General features: G+C 43.5%; 1 protein-coding gene across 1 annotated transcript in view; it reads left to right on the forward strand.

Moving 5' to 3' along the window:
• The window catches only part of Etf-QO (electron transfer flavoprotein-ubiquinone oxidoreductase), a 77284-nt gene that overhangs the window by 8440 nt on the left and 41508 nt on the right, over positions 1–27336 (forward strand). The window contains exons 2-3 of the mRNA XM_080280568.1: positions 13110–13223; positions 22621–22773. Of these exons, the coding sequence (XP_080136694.1) occupies positions 13110–13223; positions 22621–22773 (267 nt within the window). The remainder of the gene's footprint in view (positions 1–13109; positions 13224–22620; positions 22774–27336) is intronic.

Consider the following 27336-nt stretch of genomic DNA (forward strand, 5'->3'; position numbering starts at 1 on the left):
CAAGTAGAGACATTCATTCATTCATTCATTCATTCATTCATTCATTGCCAGACGCCATGTATCCCACACGGGGTGGCCAAGGGCTTAGAGTTAATTGTTTTACAGGGAGGGGCACTAATCCTCCACCAACCCCACTTGACACGTAGGGACAAGCTGTGTAAATGTATTGAATATTTTTGTCCCAAGCAGTAAACAAAATATGTAACACAAGATTAATATGATGATGCCAGTCATACTGTATTAAAAAAAAAAATAAAAAAAAAAAAAAATAATATATATATATATATATATATATATATTGCCAGATGACTTAGTCCCATAAGGGGTGGCCACAAACAAATCGCCTCCATGTCGCCCTGCCCCCCATCATTTCGCTGCCCACCCTCCCTGCTCATACTCCCCACTTTCATTTATTGTACCTCTCCACTCATCCCTTCATCTCATCCTTGGCCTCTCCCTTCCTCTTCCCCACTCCATCTTACTCACATACACTCTCCTCATTAGTCTCTTGCTCTCCATCCTATCCACATGGCCAAATCACCTCATTGTACTTCTCCTTATGCTTTCTATCACATCCACACCACAATGGTCCTTCACTTCCTCATTTGTCTGTCTCACTCTCTCTTCATGTAACTCGACTTGCTTCTCTCAGATAACTCATTTGCACTGCACTCACTCTTGACACGTGACCTTCCAACAAGGTCCAAGCTTCACTTCCAAACATTAGAGTTGGTATCACAATACTGTTATGTAGGGTAGTGGCGTGTTTTTTTTTTTTTTTTTTTTTTTTTTTTTAATAGTACATCCATGCTCACTTCTCTTTTTCTTATCACTGCTTTCAAAGAACCAGCAACCTTCCTTCCTTGTTGTACCCATTCTAGCACGTACTCCTGAAAACTTCCATTCTTACTCATCACCACCCAAGTACTATATTTAGATGCACTCACTTTTTCCATTTCCTCATCCTCCAACCTCGCTGTACAGTACATTCAGTGACTTCATTTCTCCTGAAGACCATGACTTTACTCTTCCCTATATTCACCTTTGGACTCTGCTTCTTACACACTCTCCCAAATTCATTCACAGGCATTACAGTTCCCCTTCATCTTCACTTTACAATACAGTATCGTCTACAAACAACAGTACAGGAATTTTTCAAACACTGCCTTCTTTCATTTGGGTCACTCCAACATCCACTCACCTACCTTGTTCCTCTTTTATAACCCCATCCATATACAGATTGAAAAACCATGGAGACAACACATCTCTTTTTCAGTCTGACACTCAGAAAAATTCACTCGGTTCACCATCCACACGCACTGCAACCATTGCACCCTCTTACATACTCTTTATGACATTCAGCAACTTCCTATTTACTCCATATATTCTTAATATTTTCCACATTCTTTGTCTGTCCGCTCATGTCATATGCTTTCTCCAAATCCTTGAAGGTTGCATACACTTTCTTTCCCTTCTCTAGAAAAATTTCCACTAAAGACCTAAGGATGACTATCTGATCCACACAACCTCCTCCCTTCCTAAAGCCTCCCTGTTCTTCTCCAACTAATTCTGATACAGTAATTAGAATGGTGCAATAACAATTTCTGTTTTTAAAGTACTGGATCACAGTTTGATATGTGTTGTTGTACCAGTCATGGTAGGAGGAGGAGGAGGAGGAGATAATATATATATATATATATATATACAGTAATCCCTCTAATATCCGGACGCCCAATAACCGAACATCCCCACTAACCGAACCTTATCGTCCTGGGATCAAACATTCCCAAAATGGTCCGAAAATCCAAAAAAATTGGAAAAAAAATCGATTTTTTGCCGTCCGTAATTTGAACTTGCCGCGCGCGCCGCGTGAGAGCATTGTTTTGGTTCGTCATTCCTCCGACGTCCGATAGAGCGCCGCTGCATCCTCCCCACTTCCCGCCTGTCTCTCACCGCGACAAGACCTACGCTCTTCGTCATGGCTGCCCACGTGCTCGCTTTTGTAGTGGTGCCGTACTTGCTGCAAGGCCTCCTGCTGCTCTCTGCCCTACTCTTAGTGTGTGTGATGATGGCCCCGCCTCCTGAGAAAAGGAAGAGAGTGGTGTTGACTCTGGAGAAGAAACGGGAGATATTGGAGAAGGTTGATGCGGGTTGGTCTTCCTCTCGCATTCTCCGCGAGTTCAACCTGGCCCGGTCGACTTTGTTTGATATCAGCGTTCCCAGAGACAAGCTCATGCAGTACACGGCTGACTTCTCGTCGAGAAGCAAAGCGCAACGTGGAGAGGAAGGTTATGTTTACTCCCAAGTATGCAGAGATCGACCGCTCCACGTTGATTTGGTATCGACAGCAACGTGCAGCTGGTGTGATGGTACGTGGAACGGAGCTGAAGGCTGCTGCTGAGAAGTTTGCAAGGCTTCACGACGCCCTAGACTTCAAGGCATCCGAGGTTGGCTCTTCGCGCGTTCAAGTTGCGACATGGCCTTACTAACCGTAAAGCACATGGCGAAGCATTGGACGCTAACGAAGATGGAGTGGACGAGTTTCGGCACAAGGTGAAAGGCTTGATCGACAGGGAGGGCCTCACTCTCGGTCAAGTCTATAACGCTGACGAAACTGGCCTATTCTATCGCTCGGTGCCAACGAACACTCTCGCCGATGAGACGGAGAAGCGTGTACCTGGCCGCAAGCTTTCTAAGGAACGGATATCTGCTTTGTGTTGTGCCAATGCTAACGGCATGCACCGGCTTAAGCCCGTTATTGTTGGCCGTGCAAAGCAGCCTCGGTGCCTTCGTGGGGTGATGGATGTCCTTCCTGTCGTATGGTACCATTCTTTGAAAGCATGGTTCACAGCTGTGATTTTCAAAGACTGGTTTCACCATCACTTCGTCAAGGAGGTCATACATTACCAGACGAAGACACTGGGAATTCCTCGCGACCAGGTAAAGGCTCTCCTTCTCCTCGACAATGCACCTGCCCACCCGTGCGACAAGGACTTGGTTGCTGAGAATGGCCGTATTAGGTGCATGTTTCTGCCACCTAATACGACTGCTCTCATTCAACCAATGGACCAAGGAGTGATCGTGGCAACAAAGCGCCTGTACCGTCGGAAGTTCCTGGACGAGGTGATGGTGGTTCTCGAGGACGAGGACGAGCGCAGGGAAGGACGTGACACTCGAGGCAAGCGGACTTTGGAAAACCTTCGCCGCTACAACATCAAGTCTGCGCTGTACAACTGGGCTAGTGCATGGAAGGAAGTCCCTGTGAAAACTCTTGAAAATGGTTGGTCTCGTCTGCTTCTCGGAACAGATGTGGAGTACGATTTCCTAGGGTTTGACGTGGATGACTTCCATGCACGGCTGCGTACGCACGGCGACGATGTTGATGTGGACGATGTTCGTGAGTGGTTGGACGACGACGAGGGCGATCCTGGGTATCAGACGTTGTCTGATATCGAGATCGCGTCTTCGGTTGCTGGTGTCAGTCCCGAACTTGAAGATTCCGACGACGTGAAGGCGATGATGATGCAGATTCCGCCCAGCAGGACACTACTCCAGCCATCCCCAAGCTGAGCGCACTCCGGGAACATCTAGAGTTCGTCCTAGACTACCTGGAACACCCGGACTGCGACAGGGAGATGGGGCCCTTGGGACTCGTGGAGGAAGTGCGTGCTTTCCGGCAGCGCATCATCAATCGCCAGAATCGTCGGTCCTTGCGTCAGTCAACGATTGACAGTTTTTTCAGGCCAGTGACCCCCGCTGTGCCAAGCCCTGGTTCCACTCCGTTGCCTCCCAAGACAGGCCCTCATGCTCCGAGCCACAGCCCAGCACATCAGCTACAGTGGAGTCACCGCTCGACGTGAGTTTGCGGCTGTCTTCAGAGTCTTCTGTAGTCGGTACGCCATCACCACTACCCACCGATGCACCCCTTGGACGCCTGCCAGTGATACTCTCGGGCTCTGACAGTGAATAAACAGCAAGAACTTCTCCACTAGACCACACGGGAATTTTGAGTGTTGTGCAGTGAAAAAAACGGTGTGTTGTGTTAAGGTTTTCAAGTTGGGAGAAAAGACTAAGTAGAAAAGAAATTTAACGTAACTAACCTTCTTTGTTTTGGCTTTGGAAACTTAAAAAATCTTGGGAAAAGTTAATGTGCAACACTTAAATTTAATGGAACATTATTTGGACTAAAGTGAACACTGTGAAAAGAACGGACTTCTGTGTGTTAGTGACTAAGTTCAGTGCAAGACTTCAGGAAGAGTGTAGTGCAAGTGCTTCAGGAAATCGTTCTTACTGTCAGAGTCCGAGAGGAGGCGGTTATTCATCGAGGTGGCCAGGGACTTGCTGTAAGTAGCCAAAATGTTTCATGTTGTACTATTTTCCATACTATATTTACCAGAATGTTTCATATTGTATTTTTTCCCATACTATACTTACCAGAAAGTGTCATACTGTACTTCTTTCCATACTAAACTTACCTCATGCATGTGCAGTAGGAATGTGTTTTTCAGAGTTCGGTTAGGTTCGGTTAGGTTAGGTTCGGTTAGAGTCCATAAGTACCAGAATGTTTATTAATGTATGAACATACTTCTAAACCCACATTTTATGTGTCTATTGCATTTATTTCAGTCATTTATGTGCCTTATTGGTGTGATTTGGGTGTTAAATAGGTGCTATGCATGTCCGGAGGGAGTTGTATAGGTGTTTCTCTGTGTTAGGGTCCGTAAGTACAAGTCCATAAGCTGGGGCCCAATATCCGGACAAAACCAATATCCGAACCTACCGATGGCTCTATTGATCCGGATATTGGAGTGATTACTGTATATATATATATATATATATATACGGGCAGGGGAGGGGAGAGGGTGGACTAAGTCTGGGTGGGAGGAATGTCTGAGGGATACATGTTCAACCACCAGAATAATAGGTACCATTTTGTTAACTCATTGAGACGAGACAAAATTTTTAGTTTTTTTTTTTTTTCTCCAGCTGAACTGGTTTATTCAGTTCAGAGGGCATCTTAGTTGTGAAGGAGGCCAAAGAATGTTGTATTTAACCACCCCAGTTTCAGTTGTTTGTCCTAAGATAAATGAAATTGTCAGGAGATGGCAGGAATGTAACGGAAAATCCATCACTTGATTGAAGGGGTTAAGGTCAGGGAGGAAGACCATATGCAGTCAGTCTAGCAGTCTTAAATATGATTATTATAGAAAACAACACTGTCTCATGTACTCTTGGTTGATTTTAGAGCCCTTTTTAATTGTATAGTACAGTACTGTAATCTTGAGTAAATGCTAAAAAGTTTTTTGAACATTAGGTAATCCAGGCAAAAACAGTCACAAGATAAACATACAAATTAAGGTCAAAAAGTTAGATTTGTATAGCAAAGGGTCCAGAAATGTAATTTAGCTTCAGTATAATCAGGTCAGACACAGTTCTGCTATTGGTACCACGTAATTCAATACAGTAATCCCTCTAATATCCGAACGCCCAATATCCGAACATCCCCACTAACCGGACATAATCCTCCTGGGATCCAATATTCCCAAAATGGGCCAAAAACTGCAAAAAATTCGAAAAAAATCTGACTTTTTTCCCTCCCATAATTTGAAATTCCCGCCTGGCGCCAAACAGCTGTTACACCATGGTCCCTTCACCCCTTCCTTCCTCCCCCTCCCCCCTCCCCTGTCAGGTTGCCATTTGGTATTTTTCATTACCAAGTGTGGGCCAATTTGGTAATGAAAAATTCGTTTGGTAATGCATTAGAATAATGCATTACCAAATGGATTTTTCACATGTATGAGGATACACAGGATGGAGATGGTGGATTGTTTGCTCTCTCTGATTAATCTGCTACCCTACATAGTGTGAAAATAATCAACATGGTGTTAGTTATAAGGAGAGTGATTACATGTATTTCCACTTGTATATATAATTAGTGAAGAATATATGCTAGCTTTACGAATTTGGTAATGAAAAGTTATATTTGACAATGAAAGTTGAGGAGATTGGTAATGTGGCTGTTGCGATCTGGCAACTCTGTTACCCCACCAACATCAACAGTCACAGCTTAACTCCGATGGAGAGCAGATACTCATAACAATGCAAGCCACAGGTGCTTGTTTTTTGTGAATAAACAGTGAATAAACTGCAATACCTTGCCACTAGAACACACAGGAATTTACAGTGTTGTGCAGTGTTAAGAAATTCGAATTTAGAGTGCAGAGGATTAACTGTGGACTGCAAACTGGCGGTTCAAACCAGTCCAAGACCAAGGGACTTGTAAGTACCCAGAATGTTTAATATTGTATAAACTCACCTCTAAAACCTCATTTTATGGTTCTTTTGCATTTATTTCAGTCTTTTATGTCCCTTATTGGTGTGATTTGGGTCTTAAATAGGTGCTATGCATGTCCAGAGGGAGTTGTATAGGTGTTTTTCAGAGTTAGGGTCCGTAAGTACTAGTCCATAAGCTGGGGCCCAATATCCGGACAGGACCACTATCCGGACCTGCCTATGGCTCTATTGATCCGGATATTGGAGGGGTTACTGTACTACGGTACCTGTTTCGTGGTTGGATTGTCAGTGACTAAACCAGCACCCCCACTAGTCTAGGCCAGTGAGGAGGGTGACTAGACACCCTGCAGAATGAAAAACAAGACCTGTCAAAGGGCCGATGAGCAATTTATATCCTCGGCCATCTAGTAGGGTAGGTGGAGCTTGTTAGCCTTGGTAGGCAATCCACCTAGGAAAAGAAAAACTTTGAGGTGAAACCTGGGTAGCCATAGTCAGGGATTCCACTCCCCTGTCCGTAGGCTAGTGGTGAGCCCTCTCCTGACTTGGGAGGTTGGGGTGGGGTTTTGCATCCCCTCACTGTAAAAAACAACCTCACACATATCAAGAGAAGGAAGAGGGATAGGGGTCAGTGCTTACACCTAACCCAGTCCCAGTTTTCCCGGGAGGTCCTCCCTCAGGTGTCGGCCTGGCAGGGCTTTTTGGGTCCTGTCTTGCTGACACCCACCATGGTGGCTGTTGGGTAAAGCCTACAGGACCCCAGCAACTGGATGATGGGGGGGGGGGACCCCCTAGCCCAGACGCTGCTTTTGATTTGCATCGGGGTTGCGCAGAGGACAAGTGAACCTGAGGCCCAAGCGTGGGGTTAGCCTTTGGAAGGCATTGCAGGTGGGAGCTTGGAATGTTCTAAGTGTTTAAAGGATGATTGACTGCCTTTGTTGTCAGTAGAGTTAGGGCGACTTGGGGTCAGCATAGCTGCACTCTCTGAAGTGAGGTGATCCAGGCATGGTGAGATCAGTAGGGATGGTTACACATACTACTGGTCTGGCTGTGACGATGGTGCTCATCTTAGGGGTGTCACTGTGGCAATTGCTGCTCACTTTATCTCTTGTGTTGCCAGGGTTACTTCAGTTGATGAGTATAATGCTGGTGAGATTAAAGCACTCCTTGGGCTTCATCTCTCTTATTGCAGTGTATGCTTCAGCTGAGATGAGTGATCTTGAGGAGAAAAAGTCATTCTACACCAAGCTTGACTGTTGTGGAACATTGTCCTTAATGGGATACACTCCCTTTCTTGGGCAATTTCAGTGTAGTTACTGGCACCTACAGGGAGGGCTTCAGGGATTGTGTAAGTCTCCATGGCAGTGGAACCAGGAATTCCAATAGTTCTTACCTTCTGGATTTCATAAAATCCCGTATATAAGATAAGAATTGCTGGATCCTGGTTCCAGCAGTCAAATCTTCACCACTGGACTTGGTATTCCAATACAGTACCAGAGGGGTTGCTAAGGAGATTGATCACATTCTTGCTAGTACTCCCTGGAGGATCCTTCAGAACTGCAGGGTTTCCATGTTCCATTTTGAGAAACTCAGGGATGAGGAGTGTGCAAATGAGTATGCAGTTGCTGTCTCAAACTGGTTTGAAGTGCTCAGTACTGTTGAGGATCCTATTGAACAATGGGATACCTTTAAGCATGCTACCCTGTCAGCAACTGATGAGTGTATTGGAGACTGCCTGAGATCAAGGTGGGGATTCATCTCACAGGGGACGCTGACCACAATTGAGGAGAGTCATGCCGCCAGACTGGCTGGAGATTGGGAACAACACAGACTTCTGTCTCGACGGGCACAAGTTTCGCAGAGATGGGACAAGGAGAGGTATGTCAGGGAAATTTCTGAGCAGGTGGAAAGCTGTTTTCATGCAGATGACCTTCGACCTGCCTACTGAGCCCTGAAGAACCTCCACTCCAGACCCACCTCTCAAGTTAACTATTATCGCGCCTGACGGAGGATGAGGATCTCCGGTGTCTGGGTGCAGGGAGGTCCCACCCGGGAGTCTGAGGGGCGGTCGGGAGGTTGCGGTCACTGCAGGTTGGGGACGCCGTCAGGAGTGAGCTGCGGTGTCGGGGTCCGTCAGGGGCATCTCCACCGGCTGTAGGGAGAAGAGCCTGGTGGTGGTCACAGGGCCTCTCCAATACTCCTCCTGGCTGGGGGCTCCCTCCAGGTCATGGGTAGGTGGACCAGGCTCAGCACCTGATGATGGAGCGGCTTCAAGCTGTCTCGGGCGGTAGGGCCCGGCTACTGGCCATGGCTGTCTCGGGACATCTTCGGAGCTGCTACCGGCCGCCTCCTGCAGGAGGGTAGAATGGCTACAGGCCGTCTCTCCGGAGGCACCTTCAAAGCGGCTTCTGGCTGTCTCCTGACTGGCCTCTGGAGCGGCTTCAGGTCATCTCTTGTAGGAGGGTGAGCGGCTATCGGCAGTCTCTCCAGGGGCGCCTACAGAGCAACTTCCAGCCATCTCCTGATGAAGGCGGGAGTGGCTACCGGCCGTCTCCTGATTGGCCTCCGGAGCAGCTCCTTGCGAGCGGCTTCAGGCCATCTCCTAGTTTCCTCCTGAGCGGCTTCTGGCCGTCTCCTGTAGGATGGTGAGCGGCTGTTGGCCATCTCAGGGGTGCTATTAGGAACTGGAGAAACAGTTCCACCCCGGTCTGATCTGTGGGCAGCTCGTCGGGTAGGTCGTCTTGTATTCCTGCTATGGTGGCGGCTGACAAGTTCCGTGTCATAGGGGCGCGCGGCCTGGGTGGACTTAAGCCGTTTCCACCTGGAGCTCATTCGCTCCGTGTACACTCCTCAGTGGGCTCCTTCTGGTGGCTCGTTTTGATGTCCTGCTGCATTTTAATATGCAAAGTACTTTTCCACCTCGTAGGAGAGTCATGTATAACACTTAGCAAAAGTTCCTGCAGTCAGTCCTGGATCTTTTTAAGTTCATCTTGAGCCATTGTTGAATGATAAAAATGAGAAGCAGTTGAGTGGCACTTGCGAATGATATCACCAGTTTCTTTTTTTGAAGCTGTTCCATTTTTCACAACTAGTTGGATCTTATGTACAGTGCAGTCTACATTATTTACACCTTAGAGAAAAAGAGCCTTTTTCATGTTTGCACCGGCATCACATAAGACACAACGAACACCAACTCCACTACACTGTGACTGCAGTGCTATAATGATAGTCTATATTCTATAACTTCCAACACTATGGTAAATGCTATACAGCTATATTCTTTTTCATAATACTGTATTATTTAGAATACCAGTAATTTATATATATATATATATATATATATATATATATATATATATATAGTACCCTCGCCTCCAACACGGTAATATTGTCATGCATGGGTCACGTGTTGGACCAAAAACGTGTTGGACAAACAGTAGAGCTTATGGGGAGAAATGAATTATGTCAGCAACCCTAGGAAAAGTCACCCTAAATACCTACCATATACCTATACATATATTGGTACTATTGTAATTATAATAAATGGTACTGTGCTATGAATGATACTAACCTTTTAGGATAGTGTTGGTGGGCTTGCTGGGAATGGAAGGTGGTATCCAAGGCTGTAGGTAGTCCTACTGGGTCCCTGGAGGATGGCTGCTGGTGTCTCTAGCGGGTAATGGCTGCTTCTGCTCCCCAACCTCCCTCATAAATCCTTTGAAATCACACTCAGAATCACTATCTTCGTCCACAGCCATGGAAGGTCCTGCTTCTGCCTGTCCTAGCACTCTGTAAGCCTTCACTGCTGCCAGGATCTTGTCTTGGTTTTTTATTATGGTCCTCATGTTGGCTTCATTCATGTCGTAGCCCTTGGCAATGTCAACTTTCCTCTCCTCTTTCTTTTTCCTCTTGATGCTTTTTAGCTTGGTGGCCTGAGGGAGGTCCCGACGCTTCTTGGGGTTCTCAAAAGGCTTCCTAGGCATCGTGAGCAGGGTAAATTGCAGTAACAAGGGTAGAAAATGCAGCAAGAAAAAAGCACCTTCCAATGCGAATTATGTGACTGAGTGGCGCTGTGGCGGGAGAAATTTAAACAAAACATCACGTGAGAGTAGAAGCGTTTTTAATTGGGCGGCATCACGATCACGTCATGATAGCGGGCGGGGAAGGCTACTTGATCAGAAGTTTTCATTGGGTATCATCATCATGGGAATGTCCAGTATGACCATGTTGGACCGGGGGTGATCGTGCTAGAGGTGAACTCTGCGGATTTCGCCCACTTCTCGGAGCTCTGTGCGTGTTATGCTAACACACTCATGTTGCAGTAGTTAAATCGTATTAAATAATACTAATTATTTGCTCCCCGTGCTGGACTTGAATCGTGCTGGACTAACGCGTGTTGGACGCGAGGGTACTATATATATATATATATATATACATATCATCATCATCATCAGCCGTTTGAGTATCCACTGCAGGACCGGCCCATCCCAACTGAAGTGGGGACGATACAGCCAATGTGTCTCTACCAAGTGGCTTAGGCTGTCTGGTAGAGGCTGTATGTAGGGTATGAAGTGCTTGTAAGTGTAATAGTTGTGTTGGAGTGGCTTTGGATGTGTGTGTAGTCTGTGAACCAAGTATAATCGGCTCATGCAAGCTAACTGGGTGCAAGCATACTTATATAGTAAGTGACAGAGGAATTAGTTGGAGAAGAACAGGGAGGCTTTAGGAAGGGAAGAAGTTGTGTAGATCAGATATTCATTCTTAGATCTTTAGTGGAAAAGTTTCTAGAGAAGGGAAAGAAGTTGTATGTGGCTTTCATGGATTTGGAGAAAGCATATGACAGGGTGGATAGACAAGGATTGTGGAAAGTATTAAGAATATATGGAGTAGATGGGAAGTTGTTGAATGCTGTGAAGAGTATGTATGATGGTGCTAAGGCTGCAGTCCGTGTGGATGGTGAACTAAGTGAATTTTTCTCTTTGAAGATTGGGTTGAAACAGGGATGTGTCATGTCTCCATGGTTGTTCAATCTGTATATGGATGGGGTAATAAAAGAGGTACAAGGTAGGGTAGTGGATGTTGGAGTGGCCCTGGTGAGAGAGGATAGTGTTTGGAAACTCCCTGTACTGTTGTTTGCAGATGATACTGTGTTGTTGAGTGAAGACGAAGGGGAGCTGCAAGGCTTGGTGGATGAGTTTGGGAGAGTGTGTAAGAAATGGAATCTAAAGGTGAATATAGGGAAGAGTAAAGTGATGGTCTTTGAGAGAGGTGAAGTCAGTGAATGTACAGCGAGGTTGGATGGTGAGGAATTGGAAAATGTGAGTACGTTTAAGTACTTGGGTAGTGTGATGAGTAAGGATGGAGGTTTGGAGGGTGAAGTGCTTGAAAGGGTACAGCAGGGAAGAAAGGTTTCTGGTTCTTTGAAAGCAGTGATAAGAAACAGGGAAGTGAGCATGGAAGTGAAAAAGTTACTACATGACAGTATTGTGATACCAACTCTAACGTATGGTCATAACAAGTTACACATGGTGGCCTCAGTAAGGTGAAAGTGAGGAACCAAGTACATTGTCTGATCCAGTTCCTGTAGAGGAAGAAGAGGATGCAGTCTCAGCTGTGTCAACATTGGACTTCAAGGGGTTTTTAGCCCAAGTGACTGGGTTAGAGGCTCGTGGGGAGGTGCTCAAGAGGAGTCTAGTTATGAGGAGGAAAGTGTTGGTGTGGTGGGTGGTGTGGCGGCCGGTGTGGCTGGGGCATTCTAAGTGTGTTGCCGCGCCTCGGAGCCCCTGCTATTTAAGTCCATCAGACCTGTCGTCTACTGTTCTTATGGTGACTGACCATAGTTTTGTTATTTTAGCTATATCTGTATTATATGTCCTAAAAATTTTCCCTTTTTTATGTCTCTAAGGTTAAAAAATTTTCAAGGTTTGAGGGGGTCCTGCCCATATGTTATTATTCCCATAAGATTATCTATTCACAGTGCACGAGGTCGTGGACTGCCCATCCACTTGCATATTGTGCGAGCCCACTGTGTATATACAGTATACAGTATATAATATCAGATTCTGGTTATATGGGTATATAGTTGATGAGGAAACTCTGAATGGTAGGTATGCATATATCCCTGTCAGCATCTATTATACTTTAGCAGTAATTTACTTTTTGAAAAATGTCTTTTTATCTATTGCCAGATGCCTTAATCCCATAAGGGGTGGCCACAAACAAATTGCCTCCATGTTGCCCTGTCCCCAGCCATTTCATTGCCCTGCTCCCAGCTCACACCCCCCTCTCTCATATACCTCTCCACGCCATCCCTCCATCTCATCCTTGGCCTCCCCCTCCCTCTCCTCCCCTGCACCTCACTCACACTCTCCTTGTCAGTCTCTTGCTCTCCATCCTCTCCACATGTCCAAACCACCTCAGTGTGCATCTCCTAACGCTTTCTATCACATCCACTTCCACACCACAACGCTCCTTCACTTCCTCATTTGTTAGTCTGTCTCTTCATGTAACTCCACATGCTCTGCTCAAATAACTTATTTCCACTGCTCTCACTCTTGACTTCTGACCCTCCAACATATGCAGAGAGACAGGAAATGCAGTTTTCATTGGTTTCTAATTCTGTTCATGTCATGGCCAGAGCCGCAGAGCCACACCCACTATTGAGGTACCGTTATGTTGCAGTTTATGGGTTAAGGGTAGATAACTGGCCTGCTTCTTGTAATGACATTATATGTTTTATAAAAAAATGAAAAAGCTACCTCTTAGAGATTGATCTTTGACAAAGGAAGTATAGCACTGAATATTTCCTTTTTTGACAGGTCAGAGGTTATGCAGAAGCAGGTTAGGCTGGCGATGGTTGTCCAGTGCTACTGCACAACGTATCACAACACACTACACTGTTTTACCACGTGACAAAGATCCTCGTTGGACAGGTGGGTATCCATTTTAAATACAGGTACAGTAAGGATTTATTACTTTATTTGTTGCCACCTCCCCCCCCTTTTTTTTTTCTCATGGATTTTTTCTTTGAGATACTGTACTCTCTTTGTCATTATTACAGGTATTATGATCTTTAATACAGTTATTATGTTACCATATTCTCTTAATGTCCTTTTTATACCTTGCCATTTGTGTTGAGTCCATTCTTTATGTCCCTTTTTTGGCTGTTTACTGTAAGTCCTCATTGTATGTTGCCTTTTTTTTTTTTTTTTTTTTTTTTTTTTAAATATATTCTTTCTTTATGTTCATCCTATTTGCATGGAGGGACAGTAAGTACTTTATTTTTATTTTTTAATTATGACCACAGTAAGCTACATAAATATTGATTGATTAAGTTCTATTGTTACCTCTAAAGCTTATTATTCTAATTTCCTCCATTATTGATTATCATCTGTATGGAATAAATTATATTTTGGGGCACATCCTTGTCTGTAATGAATATTGAAGCCCTGAAATACAGTGTCATTTTTATTTCAGTAAAACTACTTCCAGATGATGATGTTCAATCTAGGAAACATCGCAATCAGTGAATGGGTTAATTAAGGCTGTACCTAACTCCTCCTGTTAGAAAAGTCTCTCTGCAGTTAAATAATATAATTTATTGATAGTAAGAATAAAAATTAAGTCACCAGATTGAAAGGGCTAGTTAAGGCTATATCTAACTCTTCCTGTTTGAAAAGTCTCTCTGCAGTGAAATCTGTCTATCTATCTATTGCCAGATGCCATAATCCCATAAAGGGTGGCCATTTGACTTTGAGTTATTTGTTTTACAGGGAGGGGCACTAACCCTCCACCAACCCACTTGTTGACACGTAGGGAACACGTATGATTTGGTTATATGTTTACCACCCAGCGTTGTAAATGGCTTCCTGACTTACAGGAAACCATTTGGCCTGTCATTCAATGTAAAGCCACCTGTAAAGGAAAGAAAGCAATAAGAAGTGACAGGAAAGATGGGAGAAACAGGAGAGGAGGGCAGGGACAGAAAAAGAATGACAAAGGCAAGCAAGAAGCAGGCAGCACCACACCAAGTGAGTGGATGATGGTTGCCACCACCTACCACTAAGCTATTATTACTGTTAAGATAATGTGTGAAATTGCTTATGCAACAATTTTCAATAATAATTACAGTACAATCCCTGCTATCCGGTATCCAGACAAACGGAATACTCAGAAAAACGGGAAAATTCAAGGGCTGGTAAAAATGTCAGTAAGTTATAACTGTGCGCCATTTTGAATGGACCACCAAACCGCCGTTTTATCTTATCATGCGAGGCTGGGTGAAGTCGGACTAAGCAAGGTGAAGGCATTTCTGGCTAATGTAAATCCCTAGTAAATCCTCTTAACCAGCCCTCCTCTTCCCTCTTTCCTCCTACTTGAACTCAGTCATCATCCACACCCTCTACAATTTCCACAAATCACCAGTCTGCTTTTTACCACCAGACAGTAAACAAGCTCTCTTGCTGTTGTGTTGCTATGAATGGATGGTAATTTCAACACTCCAAAATGCCTAAAGAGCAAACTAAATGTAAGCGTGTCGTGCTTACCTTGAAACAGAAGCTGGACATATGCAATAGACTTGAAAAAGGCAAACATTATAAAACACTGATGACCTAATATAATGTAGGAAATCCAACGATTTGCGATATCAAGGCCCAAGCATCCATGCTCAATGAATTTTTCATGAAAAGCGAGACAAGTAAGTCCATTGAAAAAAGGCATACTCTTCATCGTTCGAGTGGTTTTGCTTAGAAAGATCTAGGGGAGCACCTATTTCTGGTCCTCTTATACAAGAAAAGGCAAGAGAGTTTCACAGTAAAATAAATACAGAAGTTGAATGTGATTTCAGTGTCGGATGGTTAAATCGTTTCAAAGACAGGCATGGAATTTGTAAACCAGACATCTCGGGAGAGAGCAAATCAGCAAACGCCGGTGTTTTTCTTCCTAACGGACCGACTTTAACTTGCACCACATAAATTCATCTTAGAACGGATGTATGCTGGCAGAGATGGAAAAAAAAAAATGTTAACAGGAATGAAGGTTTACTTTGTTGGAAGAAAAAAATATATACAGTATATGCTTGCACTTCATATGTACATCATGTATTTTATTTTGTGCAAAACAGCTGATTGGCAGCAGGTGAAGGGTGGAATGGTGGAGCTCAGTCGGGGCCGGGACCGTAAACAAAGCTTGTGTGGGGGCACAGGTGTGATAATTCTACAGTGCAGTCTTAACATCAGTTCACCAATAAATGTTCAAGAGTTTATTTCTTTATTTTTCCACTTTTATGAGTACAGCACATACAACGAATACTTCGGTAGTTAACAGAATGGTGCAAAACAGTGACAGAATGGTGGCGGTCAGTCGGGGCCAGGACCGTAACAAAGGTGATGTGGGGGCACAGGTGTCGTGATAATTTACCAATAAATATTCAGGATTTTATTTCTTTAGTTTTCCACATTTATGAGTACAGTACATACAAGAAATTATTCGGTAGTTAACAGAGTGGACTTGTGCATTTTGCAGTACCGGTACTGCAAGGCATTACATGCATGTGCATTATGACCATGGTGTGTGTTTACGAGGCAATATTTCAGGTGGAATCTCTTAGTGTGCCCTCTGATGTGAGTGGAGAGTACCTGAATTGTATTTACTGCTGTGATAATGATCGCCTTTGTATAGATTTGAATATCAGAACTACGGGAAAAATCTGTAACCAGGAAGGTAAATTCCCCAAGCCGCCCGGTTAATTGGGATTGTACTGTATTTAGAAGATTGAGAATTCAAATGTATAATTACCAAAGGGTAAAATGCTGGGTATAGTCACCGAGGGCATCACAACGCCCCCAGGAGGAGCCTATGGAGGGGCAGACAGAGCGCAACCCGACCCCGGGCGACAGGGACATAAGTCCGCCCGGGCCGTGCGCCCCTATGAACTCGCCCGCCGCCACCATAGCAGGAAACGGAGACTACCTTGCAGGTGAGCTGACCCTCGACAGGATCGGGGTGGAGCTACTTCCTTAGCTCCAAGCAGCACCCCAGCGATGGCCAGCAGCCGCGCCCTTCGTGATACGGCCAGTAGTCGCTCAGACCTTCAGGAGACGGCCTGTAGCCACTCGGAAGGCTTCCCAGAGATGGCCTGCAGCCGCTCTGCCCTTCAGGAGACGGCCGGTAGCAGCTCCCCCTTAAGAGCCACGGCCTGTAGCCAGGCTCAGGCGACAGCCGGTAATAACCATGCCCTTAACCCCTTAACCGCGGGGTGTCATTTTCGTGACGCTTGGGAGCAAGGGATCTTACCGCAGGGCGTCACTTTTGTGATTCTGTGTTATTTTGAATTCGCCTGGGCCCTACCTCCCTTCCATTACCCTCTCCTCTCGCCTGCCCGGCCGTGCTACGCTAAGTAAATCTTCCCTGGAATTTCCATTGATTTCATCCATTGAAATAAGCCCTATCCCCTATTCTTATACCAAATAATATATACAAAAAAGAAATAAGGTAAGTGATAGTGCCATACACCTGGAATTGGCTAACTATCACCTGACAACACCTCACGTGCACTCGTTCGCTAATTTTCGCTGTTTATTTCCCCTTGAAATATGCCATATAATTTATTCTCGTAATAAAAATACATATACAGTAAGAAAAGAAGGGAGAAGCCTACGTGATATTTACATTCACCTGGAACTACCTAATTTATTATGTATTGTCTAGATTTCCTACCAATCATTTCATAGCGTATATATTAGCAGCTGTCACCACGCTGACATTGGCAGCATTGCACTCCCCCTAGGCTACCAGTCCACCACACTGTATTCAGTTTACTGTCGTCTTTCAAGGTGAAACAATGTCGGATTCGCGCTTGTCCAATTCCGCTGTTTTTTAGCCCCATGCAAAGGGCCCTGTGACCTCTACCCCCTACTAAACCTCGTGTGGAAAAGGGTAAAGGGCTAAGTGACTGCTGTGGAACGTGAACTGGCTAATTTATCAATGAAAATGGTGGACAGTGACTACGATCTTCCTGGTGAGTAAAACAGTGCAAGTGGAAATGTAAATACAGTAATCACTCTAATATCCGGACGCCCAATATCCGAACATCCCCACTATCCGGACATAAGAATGTTTCATACTGTACTTTTTTCCATACTATACTTACCTCATTTCATTCTTGAATGCCCTTTATTGGTGTGAATAGGGTGTTAGGAGCTATGCATGTGCAGTAGGAAGGTGTTTTTCTGAGTTATGCTAGGTTAGGGTCCATAAGTATCAGTCCAGGAGCCAGTCACCAGAATGTTTATTATTGTATGAACCTACTTCTAAACCCTCATTTTATGTTTCTTTTGCATTTATTTCAGTCATTTATGTGCCTTATTGGTGTGATTTGGGTCTTAAATAGGTGCTATGCATGTCCAGAGGGAGTTGTATAGGTGTTTCTCTGAGTTAGGGTCCATAAGTACAAGTCCATAAGCTGGGGCCCAATATCCGGACAGAACCAATATCCGGACCTACCTATGGCTCTGTTATGTCGGATATTGGAGTGATTACTGTACCTGTAATGTGTAAACAGCAAGTGAAAGCAATGAATGTAAATATAAGTGAACAGTGGAAAATAATTTTATAAGTTACTGCAAGTGACAGTGCATAACACAGTGTAAATAAAATAGAAATGTAAATAACGTAAATAAAATAAAGAATGTAGATAGAAATGTAAATGAGTAGTAATATAAGAATATGAGTATATATGCTAGGAGTAATGAAAGTGAAAGTTTCACTGTAGCATGTATGAATACTATGAGTTATGAAAGTGGAAGTGAAAGTGACAGATTCACTCTCAGCGCTAGTATTCGTACTGTATACAGGACGAGAAAGTGAATGCTACGTATTTTACTGAAAGAGAAATTGAATGCCTACAGTGACAATAAACTACTATTACTGAAGGAAACTTATGGATAATGACTGCAGATATATATAAGTGTTATATAATAATAGAAATATAAAGTGTGAGTGTTTTTATGAATAATAAATGACAGAACACCAGCGGCGAACGAGTGAAAGTGGGAAGGACATACGCGCTCGTAATTTTCATTGCTTTCAGTGTTTTATTTTTTTTTTTGGAGTATGGATTCCAAACTATTTGAAAATCATAGAATAGTGTTTCTAGTGATAATATCATTCTGTGGTAATCATATTATGGGGTGTCGGGAAGTGTAAAGTGGAGACTTCGTTACCCAACTTCAGAGGTCTCCACAAGTCCTACGGTACTCGACAAAGGCTCAACAAACATCCCAGGAGAAAGCTGAAGGTATGTGCCATATGCATATGTAATTTTAGTATTCTAGGACTAATAACTGATTTTTGTCTAATAATTTTAGAGAGTCTGTCGAAGCGCGAATGTGCCCGAGAGACGCGCAAGTCAAGCAGAAACAACCCAGTGGTTTATGGGTTAAAAGGCCACAGCCTGTAGCCGGGCCACACGGCAGGAGATGGCCGGTAGCCACTCCCCCGTCAGGTGCTGCTATACCCCCCTACAGGAACCAGCGACGGCCGGTAGCTGCGCTGGGGAGAGAAGGGTATGTCCCCTCTCCTCGTGTAGTTGCCACAGAGGACAAGACACAGGCGACGGCCGGTAGCCGCGCCCATTGGCAGGAGACAGCCTGTAGCCACGCCCATTGGCAGGAGATGGCCTGTAGCCGCTCCTCATTGGCACGTCATCCTCCACACGGGACTTAAGCGACGGCCGGTAGCCGCATTTCGCCTGCATCCCCGTCAGAGAGTCGGGCCCAGGCGACGGCTGGTAGCTGTGCCTACGACGAAGGGACGGCCAGCAGCCGCCCTCGTTTCGTTGCCCACGGGAACCCAGCGACGGCCAGCAGCTGCGCCAGGGAGGAGTACCAAAGCCCCTCGTCCCTTGTGACTCCGCTACGAGAGGGCATTCTGCCATCAGACCTGCTGACCGGCGGGGGTGCAGACGACCCTAATGATATTGTTTATTGATAGTAAGAATAGAATAAAAAGTAAGTCACCAGATCGAAGGGGCTAGTTAAGGCTATATCTAACTCCTGTTCGAAAAGTCTTTCTGCGGCATAATAATATTGTCTCCTGATAGCAAGAATAAAATAAAAAGTAAGTCACCAGATTGAAGGGGTTAATGCAGTCCTCATGTAGCTCATTTACCTTTTTCTGTGGTAGGAGGTGGCAACCATCAACCACACACTTGATACAGTGCTGCCTAATTTCTTCACCTTTATCATTCTTTTCCTGTGTCTGCCCTCCTTTCACTATTTGATCCATCATTCCTGTTACATTTTATTACTCTTCTTTCCACTTCAGGTGGCTTCACATTGAGTGACAAGTCTAATAGTTTGCTGTAAACCAGGACACCAGTTATAACACTAGGTGATAACTATATAACCAACCCATGTGTGTTCGCTATGTGTCAGCAAGTGGGGTGGTGGAGGGTTAATGCCCCTCCCTGTGAAACCGCTAACTCAAAGACAAAACTTCCACCCCTTATGGGATTATGGTGTCTGGCTGTAGATAGATAGACCTTTTCCTGTATGGGTTTCTCTGGCTGTAGTTAGACAGACCTTTTACTGTTAACACAGTTAATTATTGTTAACTATTCTTAGTCTAAATGTAATTCCGAGGCATTGAAAGGATTGCTATAGATACTTATAAATATATTTTAGGGTATACTCAGAGCAGAGAAAGAGTTACAGGGTGCATCTACATTTATTACCTCTAAGATGTAGATGGGGTGAGAGATGCTGATGTTGCCAGTGTTGTGATGATGATGATTAATAATAATAATAAAAGAATAAATAAAACAGGATGATTTCTGTTAGAGTGATTGTTTTTCAGATGTGGACATGGAGCCGTATGCAGATGAAACAGATGTTGTGATGATAATAATTAATGTCAGGACAACTTGCCAAGCCCCGGGATCATATGCTCCTCATGGGGCGACATAGGATTGGATGATGGATGGATGAATAATTTCATTCATTCATTCATCATCTAATCCAGTGTTGCCCCATGAGAAGCATAGGAGCTTGGGGCTTGGCAAGTTGGTTGTGACATTTAAGATGAGAGTGACCAGCCTCTCTCATCCCTGAGTGGCATTATGTGAGCAGTAAACCCCAACCACCCATTGGATTTAAACCTGCACTTGCCCAATCCGATTGGAGCGCCTTAATTACCCACTAAACCACCAGGCGCCATAATTCGGTTATATGTTTAATAAGCACATTGTTAAACATAATTAGTGATAGACTATATGGTTTTCGCCACAAAAGATCCACCATTGACATACTCAGTGTCCTGCCTCATACCATCCATTAATCAATTGACCTACATGGAGAAGCTCATGCAGTAGCCCTTGATATTTCTAAAGCTTTCGACAGAGCATGGCACTGTTCCCTGCTGTCCAAACTCCCTTGCTATGGACTAACATCTTTTGTTCCTTTGATTTCTTCATATGTTAGTGACAGAAAAATGAGTAAAAGTAGATGATGTATATTCCAATTTCCACTCAATTAACGCTGGCGTTCCGCAGGGATCAGTCCTGGCGCCAACCCTGTTCTTGGTTCATATTAATGATCTCTTATCTGTCACCCACAATCCCATCCACTCATATGCAGATGATTCAACACTACATAGTTCATTCACACTCAGACACCCAGTTACAAAGTCTAATATCTCTAACTCTCAACCCAGTACATCCATCTCCATAAATAAAGACTTATCTACGATCAGTGAATGAGGACAGAACAACCTTGTCTCATTTAATGCTAGTAAAACTAAATACAGTATATACAGTTTACTAATAGACAGATATTGCCAGATTCGTATATTACCTTCAGTTCTACTAATGTTCCCATCTCCAAAAGTATTGAAATTCTTGGTGTCTCACTTGACAATGCCCTCAGCTGGACCTTTCATGTTAGATCACTTGCTAAAACCACCTCAAAGAAACTTGGATTATTGTACAGAGTCCGTAACTTCTTCACTGACGAGCAGTTAGCTATAATTTATAGGAGTCATGTGCGCTATCAGCTTGAATATTGCTCATCCTTGTGGAATGGATGTGGAGAGGTTACATTAAAACAACTAGACAAAATTCAGAACAAGGCTGTTAGAATTACAGTAAGACCTTACTATAACGGACTAATTGGGGCCAAAACCATTCCGAAAAATGCGAAATTCCGATAAAAGCAACATCCGGACTTCCCCCTGCTAACCCGAACTTTTTCCAATATATCAGACATTATTCCAGATTGCACCATTGGTTTATAATCTGTTTTGACAACCATTGCAGTACTGTACTGTGTTATACCTTCACTACAATAATCAAATGGTATAACATGTATAATAATACTGTACTGTACACTGATAAAGATGTCTTTTATTTACCTTATTGTGGTGAACATAGCTGAAGTGGTCAGGCAGTCCGGACTGCTTCTGGCTTTATCAGACTTTTTCCGATATATAGGAATTTAGTCCAGTGGCTCCACGATTCCAATAAAAGTGAATTCCAGTCTCTTGAAGTCTGTCATATCGAGGTTTTACTGTATTAACAACCCTGCCATTACAAATAAACTACCTCCGCTACAAGTAAGAAGTAATGTTGCCCCCCTTGCATTATTTTATTGATATTTTTATGGCAAATGCTCAGACAAAGTTGTGTCCATGGTGCCACCTCTCCATGCCTTCCCTCGTGCTGCATGGGCATCTGGTAGTGCTCATGACTGGAATGTCACTCAGCCATATTGCAGAACTTCTTCCTATCAGAATTGTTTCATTCCTCGAACTGCATCTCTCTGGAACTCGCTTCCCCAGAGTTGTTTCCTTCCAAACTTTATTGCAGAACTTCTTCCTATCAGAATTGTTTCATTCCTTGAACTGCATCTCTCTGGAACTCGCTTCCCCAGAGTTGTTTCCCTCCAAACTTAGTCTAACTGTTACAGATATCTTATGAACAGAGGACACCAGTAATCTGGTGTGTGGATTATTTTTTTTTACTCATTTGTTTTTCCTTCCTCTGTTCTGATATTAAAAAAAAAAACTAAAAAAAAAGAACAGGAAACTGTTTGGCTTGTCACTCAGTGCAGAGTCACCTGTAGACAGAAGGAAGAAGAAAGAATGAAGGAAAGAAAGAAAGAAAGACAGAAGAGGAAGGAAGGAAAGAAGAGAGGAAAGGGCAGGTACCTGAGAGCAGCACTACATTAAGTGAGTGGATGGTGAGCGTCCCCACCTACCACTAGTAATAATAATACTAACAATTACCGGTATTAATAAAACAGGATGACTTCTAATAGAGTGATTGCATTTCAGATGTGGACATGGAGCGGTATGCAGATGAAGCAGATGTTGTGATTGTTGGTGGTGGTCCAGCTGGCCTTAGTGCCGCCATCAGACTAATGCAGTTGGCACAGGAAAAAGAACGGGAGCTGAGAGTTATGGTGGTTGAGAAAGCTGCTGATATTGGTAACTTCATTTTGTGCATATATATATATATATATATATATATATATATATATATATATATATGTATCCATCCATCCATCCATCATCCAATCTTACATTTCCCCATGAGGAGCGTAGGAGCCCGGGGCTAGGCAGTTGGTCCCGACATTTAAGATCAGTGACCAGCCTCACTCTTCCCTGAGTGGTATTACATGAGCAATCAACCCCAACCATCCCTTGGATATAAACCTTCACCGGCTCAGTCCGACTGGAGCGCAATAATTACAGGTACTCACTAAAACCACCAAGCGCCAAAATCTGGTAATATGGTTACCACCCAGGGTAGTAAATGCTTTCCTGGTGTACAGGAAACCATTTGGCTTGTCACTCAGTGTAGAGTCACCCACAGGCAGAAGGAAGAGGAAAGAATGAAGGAAAGAATGACAGAAGAGGGAGTGTAAAGTCACCCATAGGCAGAAGGACAAGGAAAGAATGAAGGAAAGAAAGACAGAAGTGAATGGAAGGAAAGAAGGATGGAGAGGAAAGGGCAGACACCCGAGAGCAGCACTACATCGAGTGAGTGGATGGTGAGTGCCCCCACCTACCACGGCTGTACCTGTACACGAGTATGCAGGACTCAATAAAACTCATTTCCGAGCCTTGGTGATCATTTTAATGGCGAAATTCGTTGTTTCCACATCAAAATCTATCATTTTAGAAAAAAAAAAAAAAAAAAAAAAGGTCGAAAAATTTCCGGCACTGGGGTGACCCATAGGGCTAAAAATAGCCAGCATGCGGTGGGATAAATCAACCTAAACGCACAATTTTAGTCTAAAATATCATAAATATCGGTAAAAAAAAAAAAAAAAAAACCCATTGTTCAACCGGGGTTTGGCTATCGCTAGGAGGGGTATAGTGGTATTTCTACCCCCATCATTAAGCCGGGGTATCGCATCTAGGGGCATCATATATCGAGGTACAATAATCTCTCCACTATCTGATGTAATAGAGCCAAAGGCATGTCCAGAAAGTGGTCCCATCCGGAAAGTGGGCCTCTGACTGCTGGACTGGTACTTATGGACCCTAAACAAGCCTAACTTTGAAGGCCACCTAAATAACTCCCTACCAGACATGCATAGCACTTATTTAAACCTATTTAAGACCCTATTCACACCAATATGGACATAAAGCATGAAATAAATGAAAAGGAACCAGAGAATGAGGAATTAGAAGTGAATATGGGAAATACTTAGACCTAGCAGCGTACAGGATACTGTACCGTACTTACAGCATGTCTGTGGCAGCCTCCTCTAACTCTCTAAGGCTCTGGTAGTTGTGAAAATGCTCTTGAAGCACATACAGTAATCTAGTGTTGTGCTACACTTAATTCTTTTGCACTGTGAGTTATAACTGTTTAACACTGCACATTCTTCTTAAACTGAACCACACCAGTTTCAGCCGCCAGTTTCAACAGCCAGTTTGCACTCCACACTCACCCCACAGTTAATCCTTTGCACTCTAAATTCATATTTCATAACACTGCACAACACTGTAAATTCCCATGTGGTCTAGTGTCTAGGTATTGCGGTTTATTCACAAAAAACGAGCACGTGCGGCATCGATTACGATGGACGTCTTCCCTGAACGAAGGTTAGGCAGTAACTGGGACCAGGGTTGCCAGATCTGAACTCGGCCATATTACCAAACTCCTCAGTTTTCATTACCAAATTCTTAAAGGAAGCATTTATTCTTCACTAATTATATATACAAGTGGAAATACATGTAATCACTCTCCTTATAATTAACAGTGTTGATTATTTTCATGCTATATTGGCTAGCAGATTAATCGGAGAGAGCAGACAATCCACCATCTCCATCCTGTGTATCCTCATACATGTGAAAAATCCGTTTGGTATTGCATTATTCTGATTCATTACCAAACAAATATTTCAGTACCAAATTGGCCCACATTTGGTAATGAAAAATACGAAATGGCGACCCTGACAGGGGAGGGGGGAGGAAGGAAGGGGTGAAGGGTCCATGGTGTAACAGCTGCTTGGTGCCGCGCGGCAATTTGAAATTACGGTGGGAAAAAATTTATTTATTTATTTATTTATTTATTTTTTTTATTATTATTTTTTTTTGGGGGGGTTCCGAAGGTCCAGGCCCACAATATCTGGTAAGTGGGAATGTCCGGTAAGTGGGCGTCCGGAAAATACAGGGATTACTGTATTCTGCAAATGAACATACGTAGAATTTACTGCTCTTTATCATGGTTCTTACGGGAAATCGATACGTCCAGTAGTTTCGGAGTAATTGGCCAACAGACGTAGAATACTCCTCACCTGCACGCGAGATAAAAAACATTTTTTCCCTGCCTCACTCACGGCTACGTATTTTTGCTCGTTATGTTTTATTATTTTCTTTTTTTACTCAAAGTATACACGTAAAATATCATAAGGTTTTTGATAGTGCTCTCAGAAACTCGACATGACCACTAGTCTTTTTGCTAGGTTCTGATACTGAATCAGAACTTTCGTCCATCTCATATGTGTGTATGTTAAAAACATTACTTATTTGTGTAAAAAATATTGAACTATAGATATAGGTTAATATACAAAGCAACAAAATACGGGTAACTCACTTCCCCCAGAGATGTTGAGATGCTGGCAGTAGCTTGAAGATGAGGAGTTATGTAGTGTGTGAGCATGTGCGTGTATTTACCTATTTGTAGTATACAGGAATTGAGCAATGCTCGTGTTGTCCTGTCTCCATATCCACATTTATCAAGTCTACCGTTACACACATGAATGTTTTTCTCATGCACCACCTCTTTGTCTAAGTCGTTCCAAATATTTAAGTATTTACCTAATATACCTAATTGTGATATGCACGGAATGTACTATGCTCGTGGGTTTCCGTCGCTGTTTCTCAGTAAGTCGAATTTAACTTTAAACTCGTTTAAGTTTTTAGACTGGACGATCTCTTTGTCCAGGCTATTCCATAAGTCTATACTTCTGTAAGGAAAGCTATATTTCTTGATATCCTTCAAGCAGCTTGACTTTTTCAATTTCATTCCATGTCCTCTTGTTGCTCTCTTATCCCATACAAACAGATCTTCTTTGTCAATTTTATCTATTCCCACCATGGTCCTGAACACCGCAATCATGTCTCCCCTCTTTCTCCTTTCCTCTAAGGAAGGCAAATCCAGTTTTTCCAGCCTCTCTCTGTATGACAGGTCTGTCAGACTGGGGACCATCTTGTTTGCTGTTCTTTGTATTCTCTCAATCTTGTTTATATCTTTCTTTTTGTGTGGGGACCACACTACCGCTGCATATTCTAACGTGGGGCGGATCATGGCCACTATCAATTTTTTCATCATTTCCTCATCCATATAATGAAATGCTACTCTTATGTTAGTCAAGAGTTTATAAGTCTCTCCAACTATCTTGTTAATGTGCTTTTCTGGTGACAAACTATCTTGGACCAGCACTCCCAAATCTTTCTCTTCTCTCCTTTTTGTGATTAATTCATTACCCAACAAATAATTCAGTGATGGTCTCCTGGTACTTTTACCCATTTCCAATATTTTACATTTCTTTACAATAAATTTCATTTCCCACGTCCGGCTCCAATTGTGTATCCTATCCAAATCCTCCTGCAGTATTTTACAATCCTCCTCAACCTCTATCTTCCTCAAGATCTTTACATCAGCATCAAACAGACTTGCATAACTGTTCACTCCATCTACCATATTCATTCATTCATTGCCAGACGCCATGTATCCCAAACGGGGTGGCCAAGGGCTTAGAGTTAACTGTTTTACAGGGAGGGGCACTAATCCTCCACCAACCCCACTTGACACATAGGGATGCCAACAGCATCTGGTGTTCCCAGGCGGTCACCCATCCAAGTACTAATCAGACCCAACGTTGCTTCATTTACGTAAATCAGGAACATTACTGGCACCAACACTGAGCCTTGAGGGACTCCACTTGTTACTTCCCTCCATCCAGACATCTTTTCCTTTATTACTGTCCTCATTTGTCTGTCTCTCAGAAAGTCTCTCATCCATTCCAGAAGTTTCCCCTTTAGTCCTCCTATATATTCTAGTTTCCACATTAGTCACTTATGAGGTACCTTGTCAAAGGCCTTCTCTAAGTCTAAGTACACACAATCCACCCAACCATCTCTCTCCTGTACCACATCAATCGCTCTTGAGTAAAAGCTCAACAAGTTAGAAACACATGACCTTCCACTTCTGAATCCAAACTGACATTCAGCCAAAATATTCATCTCTTCCAGATATTTTATCCATCTGTCTTTCAGGATTCTCTCACACAATTTTGCGACCATGCTGGTTAGAGACACTGGTCTATAATTCAGGGGTTCTTCCCTGTTTCCTCCCTTGTAAATTGGTACCACATTTGCCCTCTTCCATTCTTTTGGCACTTTCCCCTCTTCCAGTGAGCATACAATTAAGCTGTGAATTTTATCTGCCAGTTGTTCTCTGCATTCCTTCAGTACCCAATTAGAAATTCCATCAGGTCCTGGGGCTTTCCTTACATCTTGAGTTTCCAGTAA

This window comes from Coenobita brevimanus, chromosome 85 (assembly GCF_032717465.1).
Source record: "Coenobita brevimanus isolate Jiangsu-jjx chromosome 85, ASM3271746v2, whole genome shotgun sequence".
Taxonomy (NCBI): Eukaryota; Metazoa; Arthropoda; class Malacostraca; order Decapoda; family Coenobitidae; genus Coenobita; species Coenobita brevimanus.